This window comes from Salmo salar, chromosome ssa29, assembly GCF_905237065.1.
Source record: "Salmo salar chromosome ssa29, Ssal_v3.1, whole genome shotgun sequence".
Classification (NCBI taxonomy): domain Eukaryota; kingdom Metazoa; phylum Chordata; class Actinopteri; order Salmoniformes; family Salmonidae; genus Salmo; species Salmo salar.
Genome location: NC_059470.1, coordinates 1,129,762 through 1,156,775, shown reverse-complemented (window position 1 = coordinate 1,156,775; position 27,014 = coordinate 1,129,762). Strand labels below are relative to the sequence as shown.

The 27,014-nt window shown below is 41.7% G+C and overlaps 1 protein-coding gene across 4 annotated transcripts in view; it reads left to right on the top strand.

Annotated features, from left to right (window-relative positions):
- The window catches only part of LOC106590025 (integrin beta-1), a 50,815-nt gene extending 24,011 nt beyond the window's left edge, over positions 1-26,804 (top strand). For 3 of the 4 annotated variants that reach the window (XM_014180506.2, XM_014180507.2, XM_014180508.2), the window contains exons 4-17: positions 60-279; positions 732-902; positions 1,172-1,410; positions 6,133-6,288; positions 9,208-9,303; positions 14,703-14,792; positions 15,017-15,157; positions 15,368-15,570; positions 15,827-16,065; positions 16,400-16,622; positions 17,348-17,580; positions 17,875-18,041; positions 23,344-23,421; positions 25,671-26,804. In XM_014180506.2, the coding sequence (XP_014035981.1) occupies positions 60-279; positions 732-902; positions 1,172-1,410; positions 6,133-6,288; positions 9,208-9,303; positions 14,703-14,792; positions 15,017-15,157; positions 15,368-15,570; positions 15,827-16,065; positions 16,400-16,622; positions 17,348-17,580; positions 17,875-18,041; positions 23,344-23,421 (2,256 nt within the window). In that variant the 3' untranslated portion in view covers positions 25,671-26,804. The remainder of the gene's footprint in view (positions 1-59; positions 280-731; positions 903-1,171; positions 1,411-6,132; positions 6,289-9,207; positions 9,304-14,702; positions 14,793-15,016; positions 15,158-15,367; positions 15,571-15,826; positions 16,066-16,399; positions 16,623-17,347; positions 17,581-17,874; positions 18,042-23,343; positions 23,422-25,670) is intronic. The other variant, XM_014180509.2, reaches the window with a different exon arrangement.
- Positions 26,805-27,014: the final 210 nt, after the last annotated feature.

The window sequence follows — 27,014 nt, the reverse complement described above, 5'->3', positions numbered from 1 at the left end:
CCTCTGAGTGCATAATGCAATTTGTCATGATACTGATTAACCTCCTCCCTCTCCCCCAGGAGTTTCTTAAGCAGGGTGAGGCCACGTCGACCCGCTGTGACGAGCTGGAATCCCTGAGGAAGAGAGGTTGCGGCGGCGCCAAGGTAGAGAACCCCCGAGGCAGCCAGTGGGTCCTGAAGAACAAGGCTGTGACCAACCGCAACAAGGGAGCAAAGAAACTCAGACCAGAGGATATCACACAGATCCAGCCCCAGAAACTCACCCTTAGCCTCAGATCTGGTAGGACCTTTGATAAGGGTGCATCCCAAATGGCAACCTTTTCCCTATTTAGTTCTACTACTTTTCGTTCTGGTCAAAAGTAGTGCCTCATATTGGGAATAGGGTGGCATTTGGGACGCAGTCTTAGTTAACTTTGTTTTAGCCATAACTTCCCATTTGATCATTGCTGAAGCAATTTTGCTGAGGGTTGCTGTTTCACTGTTATGTTGATTAGTTACAGTATCCTCTATTTTCTTTGAGAGTTTAAGCTATCAACTGTACAGCTGTTATTATGATGTGGAAGGAAGGAGTGCTCCTTGCACTCTTCCGTGCCAGAGGCTTATTTGACAGGGACAATGGACCTTAATCAACATTTCAGTGTTAACATCAATATAAATATGCCAGAGTTAGCAAAAGTGCAAATTTTCATCCATAGTCCCTGGTTTAACCTTGCCTCTGTTTGTATACTGTAGGTGAACCCCAGTCTTTTAATCTGAAGTTCAAACGAGCTGAGGATTACCCCATCGACCTCTACTACCTGATGGACCTCTCCTACTCAATGAAGGATGATCTGGAAAATGTAAAGAACCTGGGAACACAGCTGATGCTGGAGATGTCAAAGATCACATCTGATTTCAGAATTGGTAAGATTATGAATCTGCCCCGGTATGAGGAATGGGGATGTCCATATTTCTTATAACTTTTCCTCCACAATAACTTGATCTCTTCTGCTTTCAGTGCTGTTTGGGTGCATATTGCATAATTATACATTTTCTACAATACCCATAATGTTATGTGTAACATATCCAGTTTTATCTTAGTAAAGATGTTCTGAAGCTAACAAATTGGTGTCCTGTCTCCTTACCAATACAGTTTATATGTGAGCTGGATATCTTCTCTTCTTCTTTTCTAGGTTTTGGTTCCTTTGTTGAGAAAACTGTGATGCCTTACATAAGCACCACCCCAGCCAAGCTGCTGAACCCCTGTACTGGGGACCAGAACTGCACCAGTCCATTCAGCTATAAGAACGTCCTGAAGCTGACCAGCAATGGACAGGAGTTCAACACCCTGGTGGGACAACAGCAGATCTCTGGAAACCTGGACTCACCAGAGGGAGGCTTTGATGCCATCATGCAAGTGGCTGTCTGTGGTGTAAGTATTATGTTTTTATTATAATATACAGTACCAGTCAAAAGTTTGGACACATCTACTCATTTCAGGGTTTTTCTTTATTTTCACTATTTTCTACATTGTAGAATAATAGTGAAGACATCAAAACGATGACATAACCCCATATGGAATAAAAAAACAAGTGTCAAACTAATCAAAATATATTCTTCAAAGTAGCCACCCTTTGCCTTGATGACACGCTTGGCATTCTCTCAACCAGCTTCATGAAATAGTCACCTGGAATGCATTTCAGTTAACATGTGTGCCTTGTTAATTTGTGGAATTTCCTTTGAAACAATCAGTTGTGTTGTGACAAGGTATGGGGTTGTATAGAACAGCTCAAATAAACAAAGAGAAACGACAATCCATCATTACTTTGTTGGGTTCTGAGAATATGAAATATACTTATTAATGTCACTGAGTGAGAGAGGGTAATGTATAATGTTTACATTATGTCAGGATATGTTATTGTTAGCCATCAGGGATCCTATGGGAGGGATCCTCTGGGAGGAGAAGAGACACAGTCTGGTACCAGTCACCATGACAGACATGAGTTGGGGAGGAGTGAGCACATTGGGGCACAGGTCAGGTCAGATGAAGTGAGGAAGAACAGGTATCACTAAGGTTCTGTCTAGCAACAGAGATGCATTGGCTGTTCAGATCTGGAGGAGACTCAGCATAGGAGAAAGGGTTAAATATCAGTGCTTGTATGAAATGTCGTCTATTCAGCTGTTCGATCCTTTGGGAAGAATAAACTTGATTTGAGCTTTCAGTGTCCATTGAGTTCTTACTCTGATAATTACAACCTAACAACTTTAAGACATGAAAGTCAATCAAACTTTGAAAGTTTCTCCAAGTGCAGTCGCAAAAACCATCAAGCGCTATGATGAAACTGGTTCTCATAAGGACCGCAACAGGAAAGGAAGACCCAGAGTTACCTCTGCTGCAGAGGATAAGTTCATTAGAGTTAGCTGCACCTCAGGTTGTAGCCCAAATAAATGCTTCACAGATTTCAAGTAACAGACAAATCTCAACATCAACTGTTCAGATGAGACTGTGTGAATCAGGCCTTCATGGTCAAATTGCTGCAAAGAATCCACTACTAAAAGACACCAATAAGAAGAAGAGACTTGCCTGGGCCAAGAAACACGAGCAGTGGACATTAGACCGGAGGAAATCTGTCCTTTGGTCTGATGAGTCCAACCTCCGTGTCTTTGTGAGATGCAGAGTAGGTGAACGGATGATCTCCGCATGTGTAGTACCCACTGTGAAGCATAGAGGTGTTTGTGTGGGGGTGCTTTGCTGGTGACACTGTCAGTGATTCATTTAGAATTCAAGACACACTTAACTAGCATGGCTACCACAGCATTCTGCAGCGATACGCCATCCCATCTGGTTTGCTCTTAGTGGGACTATCATTTGTTTTTCAACAGGACAATGACCCAACACATCTCCAGGCCGTGTAAGGGCTATTTGAACAAGAAGGAGAGTAAATGAGTGCTGCTTCAGATGACCTGGCCCCCACAATCACCGACCTCAACCCAATTGAGATGTTTTGGGATGAATTGGACCACGGAGTGAAGGCTGTTGAAGGCTGTCAAGGCTGTTGGAAAAGCATTCCAGGTGAAGCTGGTTGAGAGAATGCCAAAAGTGTGCAAAGCTGTCATCAAGGCAAAGGGTGGCTACTTTGAAGAATCTAAAATATATTTGTTTAACACTTTTTGGGTTACTACATGATTCCATATGTGTTACTTCATAGTTTTGATGTCTTCACTATTATTCTACAATGTAGAAAATAGTAAATATAAAGAAAAACCCTTGAATGAGTAAGTGTACTGTAAATTATTCAAATAATCATTTTATCAGGGTTTTAAACTCAGTAAATATAGAAACGTCCTCTCACTGTCAACTGTTTATTTTCAGCAAACTTAACATGTGTAAATATTTGTATGAACATAAGATTCAACAAACTGAACAAGTTCCACAGACATGTGACTAATAGAAATTGAATAATGTGTCGTTGAACAAAGGGGGGTCAAAATCAAAAGTAACAGTCGGTATCTGGTGTGGCCACCAGCTGCATTAGCCCTTTGAAATAGCAGTTTAGCACCCTAGAGTGAATGAACTCTCAACATTGAGGTTTTATAAAACGTCTTTCTCTTAGATTCCAGTTAGCCTCCACTCCAGCCATTCTCAAATGAGAATAGGGTGTTGGGGTCTGGTACCACAAGATCAATTCACAGTGACAATAAACATACTTACTTACTCCTCTTTGTCTTGAGTCAATATAAACTCAGCAAAAAAAGAAACATTCCTTTTTCAGGGCCCTGTTTTTCAAAGATAATTCATAAAAATCCAAATAAATTCAGATCTTCATTGTAAAGGGTTTAAACATGTTTCCCATGCTTGTTCAATGAACCATAAACAATTAATGAACGTGCACCTGTGGAACGATCGTTAAGACACTAACAGCTAACAGACGGTAGGCAATTAAGGTCACAGTTATGAAAACCTAGGACACTAAAGAGGCCTTTATACTGACTCTGAAAAAAACACCAAAAGAAAGTAGCCCAGGGTCCCTGCTCATCTGCGTGAACGTGCCTTAGGCATGCTGCAAGGAGGCTTGAGGACTGCAGATGTGGCCAGGGCAATAAATTGCAATGTCCGTACTGTTAGACGCCTAAGACAGCGCTACAGGGAAACAGGGCGGTCAGCTGATCGTCCTTGCAGTGGCAGACCACGTGTAACAACACCTGCACAGGATTGGTACATCCGAACATCACACCTGCGGGACAGGTACAGGATGGCAACAATAACTGCCCGAGTTACACCAGGAACGCACAATCCCTCCATCAGTGCTCAGACTGTCCGTAATAGGCTGAGAGAGGCTGGACTGAGGGCTTGTAGGCCTGTTTGTAAAGCAGGTCCTCACCAGACATCACTGGCAACAAACAACGTCGGCTATGGGCACAAACACACCATCGCTGGACCAGACAGGACTGGCAAAAAGTGCTCTTCACTGATGAGTCGCTGTTTTGTCTCACCAGGGGTGATGATCAGATTCGCGTTACACCGAGGCCTGTACTCTGGAGCGGGATCGATTTGGAGGTGGAGGGTCCATCATGGTCTGGGGCGGTGTGTCACAGCATCATAGAACTGAGCTTGTTGTCATTGCAGGCAATCTCAACACTGTGCGTTACGTGGAAGACATCCTCCTCCCTCATGTGGTACCCTTCCTGCAGGCTCATCCTGACATGACCCTCCAGCATGACAATGCCACCAGCCATACTGCTCGTTCCGTGCCTGATTTCCTGCAAGACAGGAATGTCAGTGCTCTGCCATGGCCAGCAAAGAGCCCGGATCTCAATCACATTGAACACATCTGGGACCTGTTGGATCAGAGGGTGAGGGCTAGGGCCATTCCTCTAAGAAATGTCTGGGAACTTGCAGGTGCCTTGGTGGAAGAGTGGGGTAACATCTCACAGCAAGAACTGGCAAATCTGGTGCAGTCCATGAGGAGGAGATGCACTGCAGTACTTAACTAGGCCCCTTTTTTCTCAATTACCGCCTGACTGACGTGCCCAAAGTAAACTGCCTGTTGGTCAGGTCCTGAAGCCAGGATATGCATATAATTGGTGCCATTGGAAATAAAACACTTTGTCATTTGTAGAAATGTTAAAATTATGTAGGAGAATATAACACAATAGATATTGTAGGAGAAAATCCAAAGAAAAACCAACCAGAATTTCTTTTTTGAGAGACCATGCTCTTACAATGGAAAGTATAGGGGCATACTGAATTCTACCTCCCAGGATGCAATTCCTATGGTTTCCACAGGGTGTCAGCAGTCTATGTTCAAGTTTTTAGGCTTGTATCTTCCAAAACGAATAAGAAATATGAGTTTTAGTTCAGGAACACAGTCTTGGAAATTGGTGTTTGGGCGCGCCATGAAGACAAGACGCACCTGCTAAAATCGATTTCTTATTGAACATACTTCTTTCCGTAAGAAAAATTATAGTTTGATTACATTTTAGGGTATCTGAGGAGTAAATAGAAACCTATTTTGATTTGTTGAAACAAAGTTTAGGGGTAGATTTTCGGATTCCTTTCTCTGCATGTTGAACGAGTGGATTACTCAAATCGATGGCGCCAACTAAACAGACTTTTTGGAATATAAAGAAGGATTTTATTTAACAAAACGACACTACATGTTATAGCTGGGACCCTTTGGATGACAAATCAGAGGAAGATTTAAAAAAAGGGAATATTTAATCACCATTTGTGAATTTATGAAACCTGTGCCGGTGGAAAAATATTTTGATGTGGGGCGCCGTCCTCAAACAATCGCATGGCATGCTTTCGTTGTAATAGCTACTGTAAATCGGACAGTGCAGTTAGATTAACAAGAATTTAAGCTTTCAACCGATATAAGACACTTGTATGTACCTAAATGTTAAATATCCATAATTTCTATGATTATTTATTTGAATTGCACCGGAATTTGTCTCGCTAGCTGGACGCCTAGCCCTAAGAAGTTTTAACCTCTTACATAGCTGTTCCTAGTTTTTTGAATATATTTCCTGAATCTTTCCTATGTGTTGTAGTTTTGTTCTCTGGTATTTCTGTAAGCTGTGTCCTTTTTCTGTATGTGGTTTTATTTCACAATGAGTTTGTATGGGCCCCTCTCTCTCTCCCTCCTCCCAGGAGCACATTGGCTGGAGGAACGTCACCCGTCTGCTGGTGTTTTCCACTGATGCTGGCTTCCACTTTGCTGGAGATGGGAAACTGGGAGGGATTGTTCTGCCCAACGATGGGAAATGCCACCTGGAGAACAACATGTACACCATGAGCCACTACTATGTATGTATAATAATACATAATGTAGTGTATTATACAACGGGTGATTCTAATCCTGAATGATGATGGGTTAAAACTGCTTTCCAGCCGGTGTCTATGCCTTGAAATGCCTGTTTACTCTGTTCAATCTCACTGCGCCAGCTTTGCAAAATACATTTCGAAATCTATATTATTCAATTATTGAGTCTGCGTTGCCAAGGGCTAAAATAGAAGTCAGTTCTATTTGTGACGCAGATCGCGCTACAAGTCCTGCCTCTCCCATCTCCTCATTGGTTTATAGAAGCAGGTACCCACGTGCCATCTCATTGGTTATACCCATGTGGGTGACTGAAAGACGAATGAGGTCAGAAGCGGTAATGCACCTAATTTATGAAAGTAGACAATCACAATATAAAGTCAAGAGAAGAAAAAGCCTAGAAGGAGGAGAGATGACTAGAAACGATTCGGTTGACCATTTTATGTGTGGATTATTTGTCTGAGTAGAGGACCTTGTGCATTTCAGGTAAAATAACAACTCAATGTTTATATCCCAGGACAAATTAGCTAGCAAGTGCAAGCTATCTAAATTGCCATAAATGTTTCATGCTTTTTGACCAATCCCCAAATTAATGTAATTGGTTCAGAGTTTCTTTTGATATTTTAACCTACCGTGTCGTGATCGCGTTTGGTGTGGGGGGACAAAATAAATGTATGCACGATGGCGCACGCGCGTAGCCGGTTTGGGTTCGGTGTTAGGTAAGCACTGACTGTCACCACCAGCGCCAGGAGAATGGACTCATGTGCCATCAACGGAAACATTACTATTAACATCACCAGCTTGGTTAGCTCGGACTCGCCAACCATAATAGTTCTTGCCTATGTAGGCCAATTGGATGTTTACAGTATTGTCATTATTTATTGAAGTTCTTGTCTCTTATCATCATTGAATCTATGCTACCTAGCTACAGTTGAAGTCGGAAGTTTACATACACTTTGGTTGGAGTTATTAAAACTCGTGTTTTTCAACCACTCCACATATTTCTTGTTAACGAACTATAGTTTTGGCAAGTCGGTTAGGACATCTACTTTGTGCATGACACAAGTATTTTTTTCCAACAATTGTTTACAGACAGATTATTTCACTTATAATTAATTCACTGTATCACAATTCCAGTGGGTCAGAAGTTTACATACACTAAGTTGACTGTGCCTTTAAACAGCTTGGAAAATTCCAGAAAATGTAATGGCTTTAGAAGCTTCTGATTGACTCAAATGATGTCAATTAGCCTATTGGAGGTGTACCTGTGGATGTATTTCAAAGCCTACCTTCAAACTCAGTGCCTCTTTGCTTGACATCATGGGAAAATCAAAAGAAATCAGCCAAGACCTCAGAAAAGAAATTGTAGACCTCCACAAGTCTGGTTCATCCTTGGGAGCAATTTCCAAATGCCTGAAGGTACCACGTTCATCTGTACAAACAATAGTACGCAAGTATAAACACCATGGGACAACGCAGCCGTCATACCACTCAGGAAGGAGACGCGTTCGGTCTCCTTGAGATGAAAGTACTTTGGTGCGAAAAGTGCAAATCAATCCCAGAACAACAGCAAAGGACATTGTGAAGATGCTGGAGGAAACCGGTACAAAAGTATCTATAAAACGAGTCCTATATCGACATAACCTGAAAGGCCGCTCAGCAAGGAAGAAGCCACTGCTCCAAAGCCGCCATAAAAAAGCCAGACTACGGGTTGCAACTGCACATGGGGACAAAGATCGTACTTTTTGGAGAAATGTCCTCTGGTCTGATGAAACAAAAATACAACTGTTTGGCCATAATGACCATCGTTATGTTTGGAGGGAAAAGGGGGAGGCTTGCAAGCCGAAGAACCCTAACCCAACCGTGAAGCACTGGGGTGGTAGCATCATGTTGTAGGGGTGCTTTGCTGCAGGAGGGACTGGTGCACTTCACAAAATAGATGGCGTCATGAGGATGGAAAATGATGTGGATATATTGAAGCAACATCTCAAGACATCAGTCAGGAAGTTAAAGCTTGGTTGCAAATGGCTCTTCCAAATGGACAATGACCCCAAACATACTTCCAATGTTGTGGAAAAATGGCTTAAGGACAACAAAGTCAAGGTATTGGAGTGGCCATCACAAAGCCCTGACCTCAATCCTATAGAAGATTTGTGGGCAGACCAGAAAAAGAGTGTGCTAGCAAGAAGGTCTACAAACCTGACTCAGTTACACCAGCTCTGTCAGGAGGAATGGGCCAAAATTAACCCAACTTATTGTGGGAAGCTTGTGGAAGGTTACCCGAAACGTTTGACCCACGTTAAACAATTGAAAGGCAATGCTACCAAATACTAATTGAGTGTATGTAAATTTCTGACCCACTGGGAATGTGAACGAAATAAATAAAAGCTGAAATAAATAATTCTCTACTATTATCTGACATTTTACATTCTTAAAATAAGGTGGTGATCTAAGACAAGGACTTTTTACTAGGATTAAATGTCAGTAATTGTGAAAAACTGAGTTTAAATGTATTTGGTTAAGGTGTATGTAAACTTCCGACTTCAACTGTACATGCCAATGATTTGTTTAGCATAGCAATGTCGAATGAATAGAATTAAGACTGGGTCAAAAGATGAGGAAATAACTAAAACAATAATGCCCTGGAACCCAGGAATTATGGCTTCACTCCGGGCCTTAGAACAGCCCTTGTCGGGAGTTGTCACACTGTAATGCCCGGATTCTTAGGCATTATTTCTTAAATAATACACTGCTATTTACTGTATGTATTGTGGCTTTTTCTTTGTCTTCTGTGTGGTCTGTATTTTGAATATGACAAGATTTGAAGGTTATGGGCTACTTGCCTTAGTGATGTCATCAAAGGGCTAACCTGGTACCTGTACTTACTAATTGTCTCCCTGTAACAGGACTACCCCTCCATCGCCCATCTGGTTCAGAAACTAAGTGACAACAACATCCAGACAATCTTTGCCATCACAGAGGAGTTCCAGCCTGTTTACAAGGTCAGTCAGTTGTTCCTGTGTGTGTGGAAAACATTTATTTTCGAGTTTCTGTGCTTCTCTGTTGGAGGTTGGAGGAAGCCCAACCCTTTGAAGAGCAGAGAAACATTTACCTTTGCTCTGCAGCATCTGCTCCTTTTTACGGGTAACATGTTTTTGGACATCTGGTTGTGTCCCAAATGGCAACAATTTCCCTATATATTGCACTACTACTTTTGTAGTGTACTTTATAGGGTGCCATTTGGGACACAAGCCTCTGAATGTTCCCTTTTGCCCTCTACTGCTTTTCAAGCCATTTAGATGTCTGCCTGGAGTTCGACAATATTCCTTTATCATATCCACATCAGTCCCAATGCTTGGACAATGTTTGTCAACCTCGGCAGAGGTTAGGTTACAGCCGTATTCTCTTCATCAATCTTCACACAATACCCCATAATGACAAAGCAAAAACAGGTTTACACATTTTTGCTAATTTATATAAAAAATAAAAAAAATACATAAGAATTTCAGATACTTTACTCTGTACTTTGTTGAAGCACCTTTGGCAGCAATTACAGCCTTGAGTCTTCTTGAGTATGACGCTACAAGGCTGGCGGACCCATATTTGGGGAGTTTCTCCCGTTCTTCTCTGCAGATCCTCTCAAGCTCTGTCAGGTTGGATGGGGAGCATTGCTGCACAGCTATTTTCAGGTCTCTCCAGAGATGTTTGATCGAGTTCAAGTCCAAACTCTGGCTGGGCCACTCAAGGACATTTAGAGACTTATCCCAAAGCCACTGTCTTGGCTGTGTGCTTAGGGTCGTTGTCCTGTTAGATCTCTCTGTACTTTGCTACGCTCATATTTGCCTCAATCCTGACTAGTTTCCCAGTCCCTGCGGCTGAAGAACACCCCCACAGCTTGATGCTGCCACCACCATGCTTCACCATAGGGAGGGTGCCAGGTTTCCTTCAGACGTGACGCTTGGCCTTCAGGCCAAAGAGTTCAATCTTGGTTTCATCAGACCAGAGAATCTTGAGGTTGAGTGACCATCGGGTTCTTGGTCACCTCCGTGACTAAGGCCCTTCTCCCGTGCGGCCAGCTCTAGGAAGAGTCTTTTTTGGTAGCCTTCCCAAGATCTGTGCCTTGACACAGTCCTGTCTTGAAGCTCTACAGACAATTCCTTTGACCTCAGGTCTTGGTTTTTACTCTGACATGCACGGTCAACTGTGGGACCTTTTATATAGACAGGTGTGTGCCTTTCCAAACTATGTCCAATCAATTGAATTTACCACAAGTGGACTCCAATCAAGTTGTAGTAACATCAGGATGCAACTGAGCTCAATTTTGAGTCTCATAGCAAAGGGTCTGAATACTTATGTAAATAAGGTTTTTGTTTATTTTTAATAAATTTGCAAAAATGTCTAAACCTGTTTTGGCTTTATCATAATGGGGTATTGTGTGTTGAATGCTGAGGATATATATTTTATCCATTTTAGAATAAGGCTGTAACGTAACAAAATGTGGAAAAAGTCAAGGGGTCTGAATACTTTCCGAAGGCAATGTATATAGTGCACTAGATAGTGCATTGTTTAAGGAATATGGTGCCATTTTAATACAGACTTTGACTTGGATCTTTGTCGAAATGTAGAATGTCACAACACTAAATAGTTTTAACTTTAGATTCAGACCTTACAACTACGTGTTTGCAGACCACAATCAAACTACTCTCCAATCTAAATGGTCAGGCAAAACATAATAGCTTTGCTCTGAGCAACTTTTCTGGTGCAGTGATTATGTAGAGATCTACAGTCGTGGCCAAAAGCTTTGAGAATGACACAAATATTAATTTTCACAAAGTCTGCTGCCTCAGTTTGTATGATGGCAATTTGCATATACTCCAGAATGTTGTGAAGAGTGATCACATTTTACATGTTTTTTTTTTTTTACATTTTAGTCATTTAGCAGACGCTCTTATCCAGAGCGACTTACAGTAGTGAATGCATACATTTCATACAATTTCATACATTTTTTTTCTGTGCTGGCCCCCCGTGGGAATCGAACCCACAACCCTGGTGTTGCAAACACCATGCTGTACCAACTGAGCTACAGGGAAGGCTGATCAGATGAATTGCAATTAATTGCAAAGTCCTTCTTTGCCATGCAAATGAACTGAATCCTCAAAAAACATTTCCACTGCATTTCAGCCCTGCCACAAAAGGACCAGCTGACATCATGTCAGTGATTCACTCGTTAACACAGGTGTGAGTGTTGACGAGGACAAGGCTGGAGATCACTCTGTCATGCTGATTGAGTTCGAATAACAGACTGGAAGCTTCAAAAGGAGGGTGGTGCTTGGAATCATTGTTCTTCCTCTGTCAACCATGGTTACCTGCAAGGAAACACGTGCCGTCATCATTGCTTTGCACAAAAAGGGCTGCCAGTAAGATTGCACCTAAATCAACCATTTATCGGATCATCAAGAACTTCAAGGAGAGCGGTTCAATTGTTGTGAAGAAGGCTTCAGGGTTCCCAAGAAAGTCCAGCAAGTGCCAGGACCGTCTCCTAAAGTTGATTCAGCTGCGGGATCGGGGCACCACCAGTACAGAGCTTGCTCAGGAATGGCAACAGACAGGTGTGAGTGCATCTGCACGCACAGTGAGGCGAAGACCTTTGGAGGATGGCCTGGTGTCAAGAAGGGCAGCAAAGAAGCCACTTCTCTCCAGGAAAAACATCAAATCAAATGTATTTGTCGCATACACATGGTTAGCAGGTGTTAATGCAAGTGTAGCGAAATGCTTGTGCTTCTAGTTCCGACCATGCAGTAATATCTAACAAGTAATCTACCAATTCCACAACTACCTTGTACACACAAGTGTAAAGGAATGAATACGAATATGTACATAAAAATATATAAATGAGTGATGGCCGAACGGCGTAGGCAAGATGTAATAGCTGGTTTGGAGTACAGTATATACATATGAAATGAGTATTGTAGGGTATGAAAACATATAAAGCGGCATTGTTTAAGGTGGCTAGTGATACATTACATCAGGATGGCATAGAGTACAGTATATACATATGAGATGAGTAATGTAGGTTATGAAAACATTAAAGTGGCATTGTTTAAAGTGGCTAGTGATACATCTAATACATCAAGATGGCAAGATGCAGTAGATGGTATAGCGTACAGTATATACATATGAGATGAATAATGTAGGTTGTGTAAACATTATCTAATATAAATAATATAAAGTGGCTAGTGATAAATTGATTACATCAATTTTCCCATTATTAAAGTGGCTTGAGTTGAGTCAGTATGTTGGCAGCAGCCACTCAATGTTAGTGATGGCTGTTGAACAGTCTGATGGCCTTGAGAAGAAGCTGTTTTTCAGTCTCTCGGTTCCAGCTTTGATGCACCTGTACTGACCTCGCCTTCTTCACCACGCTGTCTGTGTGGGTGGACCATTTCAGTTTGTCCGTGATGTGTACGCCGAGGAACTTAAACGTCTCCACCCTCTCCACTACTGTCCCGTCAATGTAGATAGGGGGCTGCTCCCTCTGCTGTTTCCTGAAGTCCACGATCATCTCTTTTGTTTTGTTGACATTGAGTGCAAGGTTATTTTCCTGACACCACACTCAGAGGGCCCCCACCTCCTCCCTGTAGGCCGTCTCATCGTTGTTGGTAATCAAGCATACCACTGTTGTGTCGTCTGCAAACTTGATGATTGAGTTGGATGTGTGCATGGCCACGCAGTCGTGGGTGAACAGGGGAGGGCTGAGAACGCACCCTTGTGGGGACCCATTGTTGAGGATCAGCGGGGTGGAGATGTTGTTACCTACCCTCACCACCTGGGGGCGGCCCGTCAGGAAGTCCAGGACCCAGTTGCACAGGGCGGGGTCGAGACCCAGGGTCTCGAGCTTAATGACAAGTTGGGAGGGTACTATGGTGTTAAATGCTGAGTTGTAATCGATGAACAGCATTCTTACATAGGTATTCCTCTTGTCCAGATGGGTTAGGGCAGTGTGCAGTGTGATGGCGATTGCGTCATCTGTGGACCTATTGTGTCGGTAAGCAAATTGGAGTGGGTCTAGGGTGTCAGGTAGGGTGGAGGTGATATGATCCTTGACTAGTCTCTCAAAGCACTTCATGATGACGGAAGTGAGTGCTACAGGGCGGTAGTCATTTAGCTCAGTTACCTTATCTTTCTTGGGAACAGGAACAATGATGGCCCTCTTGAAGCATGTGGGGACAACAGACTGAGATAAGGATTGATTGAATATGTCTGTAAACACACCAGCCAGCTGGTCTGCGCATGCTCTGAGGACGCGGCCGGGGATGCCGTCTGGGCCTGCAGCCTTGCGAGGGTTAACACGTTTAAATGTTTTACTCACGTTGGCTGCAGTGAAGGAGAGCCCGCAGGTTTTGGTAGCGGGCCGTGTTAGTGGCACTGTATTGTCCTCAAAGCGAGCAAAAAAGTTGTTTAGTCTGTCTGGGAGCAAGGCATCGTGATCCGCGATGGGGCTGATTTTTCTTTAGTTATCAGGAACAGACTGATATTCTGCAAAAGGTACAGGGATTGGACTGCTGAGGACTGGGGTAAAGTCATTTTCTCTAATGAATCCCCTTTTCCGATTGTTTGGGGCATCCGGAAAAAAGCTTGTCCGGAGAAGACAAGGTGAGCGCTACCACCAGTCCTGTGTTATGCCAACAGTAAAGCATCCTGAGACCATTCATGTGTGGGGTTGCTTCTCAGACAAGGGAGTGGGCTCACTCACAATTTTGCCTAAGAACACAGCCATGAATAAAGAATGGTACCAACACATCCTCCGAGAGCAACTTCTCCCAACCATCCAGGAACAGTTTGGTGATGAACAATGCCTTTTCCGGCATGATGGAGCACCTTGCCATAAGGCAAAAGTCATAACTAAGTGGCTCTGGGAACAAAATATCGATATTTTGGATCCATGGCCAGGAAACTCCCCAGACCTTAATCCCACTGAGAACTTGTGGTCAATCCTCAAGAGGCGGACGGACAAACAAAATCCCACAAATTCTGACAAACTCCAAGCATTGATTATGCAAGAATGGGTTGCCGTCAGTCAGGATGTGGCCCAGAAATTAATTGACAGCATGCCAGGGGCCGATTGCAGAGGTCTTGAAAAAGAAGGGTCAACACTGCAAATATTGACTCTTTGCATCAACTTCATGTAATTGTCAATTAAAGCCTTTGACACTTATGAAATGCGTGTAATTATACTTCAGTATTCCATAGTAACATCTGACAAAAATATCTAAAGACACTGAAGCAGCAAACTTTGTGGAAGTTAATATTTGTGTCATTCTCAAAACTTTTGGCCACAATTGTACATGATTCATATTGACATACTAGATAATTTACTCTACGGTGTTCTCTCTCTACTCAGGAGTTGAAGAATCTCATTCCTAAGTCTGCAGTGGGGACACTCTCTGCAAACTCCAGCAACGTTATCAACCTTATTATTGATGCCTACAATGTAAGTATAAATTGAATTGGATTGTTTACTAGACAATATGCACCTGCTGCACACAATCTCACTAATCCTTTCAATATCAAAATAGTTGGCAAAAACCGTGCTGCTGTTGTTACTTTAAAGTCATCACGTCTCTGTCTGAAATGTTCTTTGTATGGGAAGATTTGTATGGGAAAATAGTATATTTTCAATTTGCAGTGGGCTAACTCTTGTTTTTTGTGTGGTAGTCTCTTTCCTCAGAGGTGATTCTGGAGAACAGTAAGCTAGCAGAGGGAGTTACCATCACGTACCAGTCACGCTGCAAGAATGGAGTGACTGGTGAGGGAGAGATGGGAAGAAAATGTTCTAACATCTCCATTGGAGACGAGGTGGGTAACCAAAACATCCTCCATTGTTTTCTATTCTAAATATAGATCTATTTTTTCATCTTTCGGGTTCAGTTATTTCAGTTTTCTGACCAAGTGCATTGGATTTGTCCATTATTAGATGTCCGACTTGTCAAATCCATCGTTTTTTTATTATGAAATGTAATTAGTATGCCCTTAGTGTGAATGCATTCCTTCATCACTTATCTGTAGGTGTCTTTCAACATAAGCATCACAGCTAAGCAGTGTCCTAAGATGGGCAAACCAGAGACCATCAAGATCAAACCCCTTGGGTTCACAGAGGAGGTGGAGATCGCTCTGAACTTCATCTGTGAATGTGACTGTCACAAAAACGGCACTGAGAACAGTGAAATCTGCCACAACGGCAACGGGACATATGAATGTGGAGCCTGCAGGTAAGGCACTTATGTTTCACAGGCAGAAGATCTTAACCCTTATTTACCTTTCATATTGTAATACTGTCCATGGCATAGAGAAAGTGTACAGTATGATGTTTGATACTGTATGTATAATGCATTGTAAATCTATTTCTATAGTCCATTGATATGTAACTGATTTCCGGTGTATTGCATCGGTTTGTCTGAATATTCTACAATATTGGCATGTTGTTGTAAAAAAGGATTATATTTTATTTTCTTTATTGTCGCTCAGGTGCAACGAGGGCCGTATAGGTAGACATTGTGAGTGCAGCACCAACGAAGTGACCAGTGAAGACCTGGATAAGAACTGTCGTAAAGACAATGGTACAGACATCTGCAGCAACAATGGAGACTGTGTGTGTGGATCCTGCGAGTGTAAGAAGAGGGAGAACCCAGAGGAACGCTACAGTGGAAAGTTCTGCGATTGTGACAACTTTAACTGTGACCGCTCCAACAACAAACTCTGTGGAGGTAAGTCATCAGTTGAGCTGCAGTGGTGTGCAATATGCATGTGTCGAAGAAGATAAATGCATTAAATGATATCATTACAGATTATGCTTACTGTGAAATGATGGCCAAGCTCTACCATCTGAAGACAAGTGTGACATCCTGCTCTGCACACAAATGAGTGACCTTGTGATCGTTTGTGGTTATAATGAGCCCATTTCCAATGAAATTACAGATCATTGCCCGTTATGAAATTAGATTTACCCTCGTTAATGTCAGCCTTTTTTATCTGTGATTGTATTTGATCTTTGCAGGGTAATCTCTCATCTCTGACCCTGTGTGTGTTGTGTTGTGGCAGGACATGGTCGTTGTGAGTGCAGGGTGTGTATCTGTGATGCCAACTGGACGGGCAGTGCCTGTGACTGTTCTCTGGACACCACAACCTGCCTGGCCTCTAACAAGCAGATCTGTAATGGCCGGGGCACCTGTGAGTGTGGCACCTGCAAGTGCACTGACCCCAAGTTCCAGGGGCCTACCTGTGAGATCTGTCCCACCTGTCCAGGAGTCTGCGCAGAACACAAGTGAGTTGAATAAAGGAATTAATTAATTGTATTTGATCATTATATTGTTTTAACAATGAAAAAAACAACTATTTGCTGTATTTCCTTGTGGGAATGTTATATGTGGATTACATAAAGGTTTATTGTAATGGTTGAAAATAATTCAGCTTTTTTTTCCCCCGTTCTTTTTTTTAAGGGACTGATTCCTTCTCTCTTTCCTCGGCCTTAAGTTTGCCTCATAACCTTTTTAAATAGGCATCTAGCTTTCTTCATTTAAACCGACTTAACCTCCATTATTTTTGTGACCACTGTTTCCTTTCTTCCAATCATTCCAAAAAAAAGTGCGAGTTACACTCTTAGATAAAAGGGTTATTCGGCTGTCCCCATAGAATAACCCTTTTTGCTTCCAGAGAAAACCCTTTTTGATTCAACGTAGAACCCTTTTGGGTTCCCAAAACCCAGTCCCTCTCACAAGAAGGAGACCTGGAACCAAACAGGGTTCTTCAAAGGGTCCTCCAATGGGGACAGCTGAAGAACCCTTTTAGGTTCTAGATAGAAAAAATATGCTAAGAGTGTAGGGTACAGCATTGCCCACTATAGACGCTTGCATAAACCTCAATATTTAGCTTTCTTGCATTCCAATAGACAAGTGAATATGTTACAAGTCTAGGAATCCCAATGTGAGACTACCTGCATGTGTTACTCCATCTGTACAGAGTTTAATGTCAATGTCCTGTCTTCCACAGGGAGTGTGTTCAGTGCAGGGCCTTTGGGACGGGGGAAAAGAAGGAGACGTGTGAGAGGGACTGTAGCTACTTCAACCTGATTAAGGTGAAGGACCGAGACAAGCTGCCCCAGCCAGGACAGGCCTTCCCCCTGATGCACTGTAAGGAGAGGGATGCCAATGACTGCTGGTTCTACTACACCTACGCTGTCAACAACAACACAGAGAAGGAGGTCCATGTGGTGGAAACACTAGGTGAGAGAATATGCAGTCTATGGCATGGCATTGTGACTGAGGATATAACAGAGTGAAAAATAGGTTTATTTGTTTTATCCATTGAGTAGTGTTGTGATTAGAGCAAGGAGTTCTTGCCCTGACTGTGAAGAACTGACCAGAAGTTCCTTGTCCTAGATGCAGTATAATGCAAATCAGGACGTAATTGTGTATATGAATTTGATTTTACATCAGCTGACTTGCCTGGTTAAATACCCTCAAAAATATTGGGCTAACTTAATTTTCTTGCTGTGGGTTTCCCTGTCTGTGTTCCAGACTGCCCTGCGGGCCCGGACATCATCCCCATCGTGGCTGGCGTTGTAGCGGGCATTGTGCTGATCGGCCTGGCTTTGCTGCTCATTTGGAAGCTGCTCATGATCATCCACGACAGGAGGGAGTTCGCCAAGTTTGAAAAGGAGAAGATGAATGCTAAATGGGACACGGTAAGAGTGAATAGTAGACACAGTACCAGGCAGCCATCTTTGAGAAGTTTGTAATGGCGATTATGTATTTTTGCCGGTCTTAGTTTATATTCTCCCTGACTAATTTCAGTAGGTTGATTGAGACATGGAAAACAGGTGTTATAGATATGACCACCGTGTGAATCTCTTAAACAGAGAATGGACTCCTAGAGAAATATAGAGTTGGAAACAGTGTTGTACTCTCTCTCAACCTTTGATGACTGTAACAGACCTGTTGATGATGATGATTTTATAAGACTCAGACAGTCCTACTCAATTTCAAAATAAATATCTTAGAAGTTTGAAGTAATCTCTGTGCAAAATAGAGAAACCAAAAAACAGAAGCCTTTTTGGAATGTGAAGGTCCCTGAATACAGATACAGTACCAGTCAAAAGTTTGGACAAACCTACTCATTCAATGGGTTTTTCTTAATTTTTACTATTTTCTACATTGTAGAATAATAGTGAAGATATCAAAACTATGAAAGAACACATATGGAATCATGTAGTAAGCAAACAAGTGTTAAACAAATGAAAATATATTAGTTATGAGATTATTCCAAGTAGCCACCCTTTGCCTTGATGACAGCTTTGCATACTGTTGGTATTCTCTCACCCAGCTTCATGAGGAATGCATTTCAACAGTCTTGAAGAAGTTCCCATACATGCAGAGCACTTGTTGGCTGCTTTTCCTTCACTCTGCGGTCCAACTCATCCCAAATCATCTCAATTGGGTTGAGGTCGGGTGATTGTGGGGGCCAGGTCACATGATGCAGTACTCCATCACTCTCCTTATTGGTCAAATAACCCTTACACAGCCTGGAGGTGTGTTGGGTAATTGTCCTGTTGAAAAACAAATGATAGTCCCACTAAGCGCAAACCAGATGGCGTATCGCTGCAGAATGCTGTGGTAGCCATGCTGGTTAATTGTATCTTGAATTCTAAATAAATCACTGACAGTGTCACCAGCAAAGCACAATCACACCACCTCCTCCATGCTTCAGTGGGATCCACACATTCAGAGATCATCCATTCACCTACTCTGCGTCTCACAAAGACACGGCGGTTGGATCCAAAAATCTCAAATTTGGACTCGTCAGACTAAAGGACAGATTTCCACCGGTCTAATGTCCATTGGTTGTGTTTCTTGGCCCAAGCAAGTCTCTTCTTCTTATTGGTGTCCTTCAGTAGTGGTTTCTTTGCAGCAAATTGTCCATGTAGGCCTGATTCACGCAGTCTCCTCTGAACAGTTGATGTTGAGATGTCTGTTACTTGAACTCTATTAAGCATATAAGCTGCAATCTGAGGTGCAGTTAACTAATGAACTTATCTTCTGCAGCAGAGGTAACTCTGGGTCTTCCTTTGCTGTGGCGGTCCTCATGAGAGCCAGTTTCATCATAGCGCTTGATGGTTTTTGCGACTGCGCTTGAAGAAACTTTCAAAGTTCTTGAATTGTTCTGAATTGACGGACCTTCATGTCTTAAAGTAATGATGGACTGTCGTTTCTCTTTCCTTATTTGAGCTCTTCTTGCCATAATAGGGACTTGGTATTTTACCAAATAGGGCTATCTACTGTATACCACCCCTACCTTGTCACAACACAGCTGATTGGCCCAAACGCATTAAGAAGGAAAGAAATTCCACAAATTAACTTTTAACAAGGCACACCTGTTAATTGAAACGCATTCCAGGTGACTACCTCATGAAGCTGGTTGAGAGAATGCCAAGAGTGTGCAAAGCTGTCATTAAGGCAAAGGGTGGCTACTTTTAAAAAATCTCATATGTTTTGATTTGTTTTACAATGTTTTTGGTTACTACACGTTTCCATGTGTTATTTTATAGTATTTATGAGTTCTTCACTATTATTCTACAATGTAGAAAATAGTAAACATAAAGAAAAATCTTTCAATGAGTAGGTGTGTTCAAACTTTTGACTGGTACTGTTCATCTGTCTTTTCCTGGGAGTTGCTACAGAAGCCTAGTTTGGTTGGTGGTGTTCTTCTGCCATCTAGTGTCGTGTTAACCACACAGCGGGCAGAGGTTAAATTCTGGACAGCAGGGTGGTATTCATTAGGCACTGTTAGATTCTGGGATAAACTTGGAACATTGTTATACTCGGAAATATAGTATTTGAGGAGTGAAAGAGACTGGTTTTTACATCAGAAGTTAATGGTTATCTGTAGGAGCCAGATGGCTTTGGAATGTGTTGGGTGGATGTGAGGAAGTCACAGGATTGCTATAGGGGATACGGATGGACATCTGTGGATGAGGCAAATGAGGGGTTGAGGTCAGATCCCCTTAAGGGAGAAATTATGGTTTATTACCCTATTACTTCATCTTCCTGTCGAACCATAATAGATGTAAGGATTGGAGAGAAGGAGGAGTGCCTAAAATTGGAGTGTATAAATACTTGTGGTGGTGGAAACATGTTTTGTCTAAAGAGGCTGTATTGATCCTCTGGGAAGAATTACATTTGGTTAAGCTTTCATAGTGTCCGTTGAGTTATTTACTCTGAGAATTAGAACCTAACAGCACCAAATGTAAGAAAACAGACAGAGTACTACATGGAATTGTCTGTAAGAAACACTCATATCCCTTTTCCATTGCAAAGCATTTTGCTACGATATGCCCTAATGAATGTGACCCAGGATTTCCAAAATGCTTGATGATTCAGCACGTCCTAATTACTCTTTCAGACCAGCCACATGTGAGAGCTTCTCTGGTGAAATGGGCAGGGCGCTGAGGCTTCTAGACCCTCTCATTATGGTACATGGAGAAGACCTCAGACATCAATGACTGTATGAGAGAGCAGTCTGACCTGACTTGTACCCATATACAGTTGAAGTCGGAAGTTTACATACACCTTAGCCAAATACATTTAAACTCAGTTTCACAATTCCTGACATTTAATCCTTGTAAAAAGTCCCTCTCTTAGGTCAGTTAGGAACACCACTTTATTTTAAGAATGTGAAATGTCCAAATAATAGTAGAGAATTTATTTATTTCAGCTTTTATTTATTTCGTTCACATTCCCAGTGGGTCAGAAATGTTCATACACTCAATTAGTATTTGGTAGCATTGCCTTTCAATTGTTTAACTTGGGTCAAACGTTTCAGGTAGCCTTCCACAAGCTTCCCACAATAGGTTGGGTGAATTTTGGCCCATGCCTCTTGACAGAGCTGGTGTAACTGAGTCAGGCTTGTAGGCCTCCTTGCTCGCACATGTTTTTTCAGTTCTGCCCACAAATGTTATATAGGATTGAGGTCAGGGCTTTGTGATGGCCACTCCAATACCTTGACTTTGTTGTCCTTAAGCCATTTTGCCACAATTTTGGAAGTATGTTTGGGGTCATTGTTCATTTGGAAGACCCAATTGCAACCAAGCTTTAACTTCCTGACTGATGTCTTGAGATGTTGCTTCAATATATCCACATAATTTTCCATCCTCATGATGCCATCTATTTTGTGAAGTGCACCAGTCCCTCCTGCAGCAAAGCACCTCCACAATATGATGCTGCCACCCCAGTGCTTCACGGTTGGGATGGTGTTCTTCGGCTTGCAAGCCTCCCCCTTTTTCCTCCAAACTCAACGATGGTCATTATGGCCAAACAGTTCTATTTTTGTTTCATCAGACCAGAGGACATTTCTCCAAAAAGTACAATCTTTGTCCCCATGTGCAGTTGCAAACCGTAGTCTGGCTTTTTTATGCCGGTTTTGGAGCAGTGGCTTCTTCCTTGCTGAGCGGCCTTTCAGGTTATTTGATTTATTTCACCTTTATTTAACCAGGTAGGCAAGTTGAGAACAAGTTCTCATTTACAATTGCGAACTGGCCAAGATAAAGCAAGCAGTTTGACACATACAACAACACAGAGTTACACATGGAGTAAAACAAACATACAGTCAATAATATAGTAGAAAAATAAGTCTATATACAAAGTGAGCAAATGAGGTGAAATAAAGGAGGTAAAGGCAAAAAAGGCCATGGTGGCGAAGTAAATACAATATAGCAAGTAAAACACTGGAATGGTAGATTTGCAGTGGAAGAAAGTGCAAAGTAGAAATAATGGGGTGCAAAGGAGCAAAATAAATAAATACAGTAGGGGAAGATGTAGTTGTTTGGGCTAAATTATAGATGGGCTATGTACAGGTGCAGTAATCTGTGAGCTGCTCTGACAGCTGGTGCTTAAAGCTAGTGAGGGAGATATGTGTTTCCAGTTTCAGAGATTTTTGTAGTTCGTTCCAGTCATTGGCAGCAGAAAACTGGAAGGAGAGGCGGCGGAAGGAGGAATTGGCTTTGGGGGTGACCAGAGAGATATACCTGCTGGAGCGCGTGCTACAGGTGGGTGCTGCTATGGTGACCAGCGAGCTGAGATAAGGGGGAACTTTACCTAGCAGGGTCTTGTAGATGACCTGGAGCCAGTGGGTTTGGCGACGAGTATGAAGCGAGGGCCAGCCAACGAGAGCAACAAAGTACGTTCATCTCTAGGAGACAGAACGCGTCTCCTTTCTGAGCGGTATGACGGCTGCGTTGTCCCATGGTGTTTATACTTGCTTACTATTGTTTGTACAGATGAACGTTGTACCTTCAGGTGTTTGGAAATTGCTCCCACAGATGAACCAGACTTGTGGAGGTCTACATTTTTTTACTGAGGTCTTGGCTGATTTCTTTTGATTTTCCCATGATGTGAAGCAAAGAGCACTAAGTTTGAAGGTAGGCCTTGAAATACATCCACAGGTACACCTCCAATTGACTCAAATGATGTCAATTAGCCTATCAGAAGTTTCTAAAGCCATGACATCATTTTCGGGAATTTTCCAAGCTGTTTAAAGGCACAGTCAAATTAATGTTTGTAAACTTCTGACCCACAGTGAAATAATCTCTCTGTAAGCAATTGTTGGAAAAATGACTTGTGTCATGCACAAAGTAGATGTCCTAACTACTTGCCAAAACTATAGTTTGTTAACAAGGAATTTGTGGAGTTGTTGAAAAATTTGTTTTAATGACTCCAACCTAAGTGTATGTAAACTTCCGACTTCAACTGTAGAAAGGGAATCTTCCCAGCACTCTTAGATGATTCTCAACTTCTGAGCCTCTGATGCTGATGTAGAAATACTCCTTTCTCTAGGGATTCTTATTTTTATTTATTTTTTACCTCTTTTCCGTATATCATTGTTTCATTCCTTCTCATTTGTCTTTACCCATGATTTCATTTCATTCTGTCTCTGTTTCTCTTCTGTTGTTTTTTCCTGTTCTGAATTGTCTGTCCCACTCTCTCTACCCATAGCAAGAGAATCCTATATATAAGAGCCCTATTAATAAGTTCCAGAATCCAATCTATGGACGTAAAGCTGCGGTTCTATAAGTTTGTATTTACTTTCTTGTCTGTTTTCATGCATGGGTTTCCCGTTTGTTTTATTTGTGTGTTTCTTTGTTTTTGTCAATGTACTGTAAGCTGTCACTATTTCATCAATCTCAATATTTCTGGCTTTCATTTGGTCACTCTTTGGGCCAAGTAAGTCAGTTGAGGAAACTGTACAGAAAGATCCACGATGGTATATTAAAACCAACAATAAACCCATATACTGTAAACTGTCCCCTCTGTTAATAGTTTGACTAGAGGTAAGTACTGTAACAGGTCATCACATATAAGCCTATTACACTTCAGTTTAACCACAGTATGTACATTGTGTCATATTTGAAGCTATGATTGAAATGGCATGTGTCTGAGACGATTGTTGATATTTCTTCTAACAGTGTTACCTGGATGACAACACATGAATGCTTACTCAAAATGACACCAAGATATCCATATGATGGCATGATCTTTCCAAAGAATGCTTGATAATCATTTGATATTCTAAATGGGCTCGGATTTTCCTGTGGGTTTTTTTCCTCATAAATTGCAACTTTTGTCTTATGACTGACATGTTACAGTGAGGGAAAAAAGTATTTGATCCCCTGCTGATTTTGTACATTTGCCCACTGACAAAGAAATGATCGGTCTATATTTTAATGGTAGGTTTATTTGAACAGTGAGAGACAGATTAACAACAAAAAAATCCAGAAAAGCGCATGTCAAAAATGTTATAAAATTATTTGTATTTTAATGAGGGAAATAAGTATTTGACCCCTCTGAAAAACATGACTTAGTACTTGGTGACAAAACCCTTGTTGGCAATCACAGAGGTCAGATGTTTCTTGTAGTTGGCCACCAGGTTTGCACACATCTCAGGAGGGATTTTGTCCCACTCCTCTTTGCAGATCTTCTCCAAGTCATTAAGGTTTCAAGGCTGACATTTGGCAACTCGAACCTTCAGCTCCCTCCACAGATTTTCTATGGGATTAAGGTCTGGAGACTGGCTAGGCCACTCCAGGACCTTAATGTGCTTCTTCTTGAGCCACTCCTTTGTTGCCTTGAACGTGTGTTTTGGGTCATTGTCATGCTGGAATACCCATCCACGACCCATTTTCAATGCCCTGGCTGAGGGAAGAAGGTTCTCAACCAAGATTTGACGGTACATGGCCCCGTCCATCGTTCCTTTGATGTGGTGAAGTTGGCCTGTCCCTTTAGCAGAAAAACAGCCCCAAAGCATAATGTTTCCACCTCCATGTTTGACGGTGGGGATGGTGTTCTTGGGGTCATAGGCAGCATTCCTCCTCCTCCAAACACGGCGAGTTGAGTTGATGCCAAAGAGCTCCATTTTGGTCTCATCTGACCACAACACTTTCACCAGTTGTCCTCTGAGTCATTCAGATGTTCATTGGCAAACTTCAGACAGGCATGTATATGTGCTTTCTTGAGCAGGGGGACCTTGCGGGCGCTGCAGGATTTCAGTCCTTCACGGCGTAGTGTGTTACCAATTGTTTTCTTGGTGACTATGGTCCCAGCTGCCTTGAGATCATTGATAAGATCCTCCCGTGTTGTACTGGGCTGATTCCTCGCTGTTCTCATGATCATTGCAACTCCACGAGGTGAGATCTTGCATGGAGCACCAGGCCGAGGGAGATTGACAGTTCTTTCGTGTTTCTTCCATTTGCGAATAATCGCACGAACTGTTGTCACCTTCTCACCAAGCTGCTTGGCGATGGTCTTGTAGCCCATTCCAGCCTTGTAGGTCTACAATCTTGTCCCTGACATCCTTGGAGAGCTCTTTGGTCTTGGCCATGGTGGAGAGTTTGGAATCTGATTGATTGATTGATTGATTGATTGCTTCTGTGGACAGGTGTCTTTTATACAGGTAACAAACTGAGATTAGGAGCACTCCCTTTAAGAGTGTGCTCCTAATCTCAGCTCATTGCCTGTATAAAAGACACCTGGGAGACAGAAATCTTTCTGAGTGAGAGGGGGTCAAATACTTATTTCCCTCATAAAAATGCAAATCAATTTATAAAATTTGACACGCGTTTTTCTGGATTTTGTTGTTGTTATTCTGTCTCTCACTGTTCAAATAAACCTACCATTATAATTATAGACGGATCATTTCTTTGTCAGTGGGCAAACGTACAAAATCAGCAGGGGATCAAATACTCTTTTTTTCCCTCACTGTACATATATAATGACTGTAAATTACAATTCTAACGTTTTCTTCTTGTTTCTCTTGTGCCTTCCAGGGAGAAAATCCCATCTACAAGAGTGCTGTTACGACAGTGGTTAACCCCAAATATGAAGGCAAATGATGGAGTTTCAGTTCTCCCAGAACAACACTGTATGCAAATATAGTTCTAGGGCATGAGAGGTATGAGGGGGGTGTAATTTTTGTCTTTGGTAATTTCTTCTTCTTGTCGCTTCAGTATTATAACGTTACATTTGGCCACTACATTTGGTCTTCTTACTAACAATTTATTTTCTATGCAATCATTGTCTTTTAAAATGTACAGTTAGTTATGTGTATATACTTTAAGGTGCTTTTTTTTCTTGAAGAATTGGTTAGAAATAAGGTTTTTGCCACAGGACTGTTATGGGCCATGGGTTGTGCCTTTCAGAGACCATACCCATATGGGCGCAGACAGTGCTCTCTTTCTCTTCATGGACTTGTTATTATTGTGCCATTGAGTGTCAGACAGCACCTGAGACTAAAGCATACCAATATTTTGCATTATGGCTGTGAAGTATTTTTTCAACCATAGGGTACATATGTAGTAAACATTGATTTTGCCTTGCGATAGACTAGCATCCATGAAAAATGAATGATTTCATAAAACTGTCATAAACAGGCTATTTTAAAGGGATTAAAACCACTTGTATTAATGGGATAAAGAAATGTAAATCACTTAATTACATAATCAATTGAGATGCATTTGTGACAAAATTAGAAGTTCCATTTATTTTTAGTATAATTTAGTTTTATTCTATAAGATTTCAGTATTCAACCTCAGGTCCTTTTCTGTACTCATTACTAGCTAAGCCAAATCTCTGCCTTCTTTGCAAAGCCTTATTCCATGTGTTTCATGTTGATCAATGTTTAACAAATTGTAAACTTTGTTCTTAAAACATACTGATTGATACAAGTTAGCTTGTTTTAATCTGTTGTTTCCCCCTTTTGAAATCATTGGGCTGGGGTAACCCCTCATCTGCAGTGCTTGTGTAAGATCAGTATTAAGTGAAAGGCCTCTTGGAATTGTTTTAAAATACAAAAACTCCTCAAAATACCACATCTTGTTTTTAAAGTGCCTTTTATTTCAATATTATGTTCACTTTTCCCAGTGCTGTTTCTGAATTTATTTATTAAATAAGTACCTAAATGACATGGAATGCTTATTTTATTTTAGCTTTGCTACGTTGCTTCTAGAAAGAGGAGGCATGGTTTGATCAAAGAAACTTGTAACTAGCTCCTTCCTCTCTGTGGTTTTATTATGGAAAGCCATAGTTTGATGGAAAATGTATTTTAAAAAAAAACAAGAAATACATCACATTTTGCCTGTTAATCAACTATATTATTATGAAATGCAGTTTGC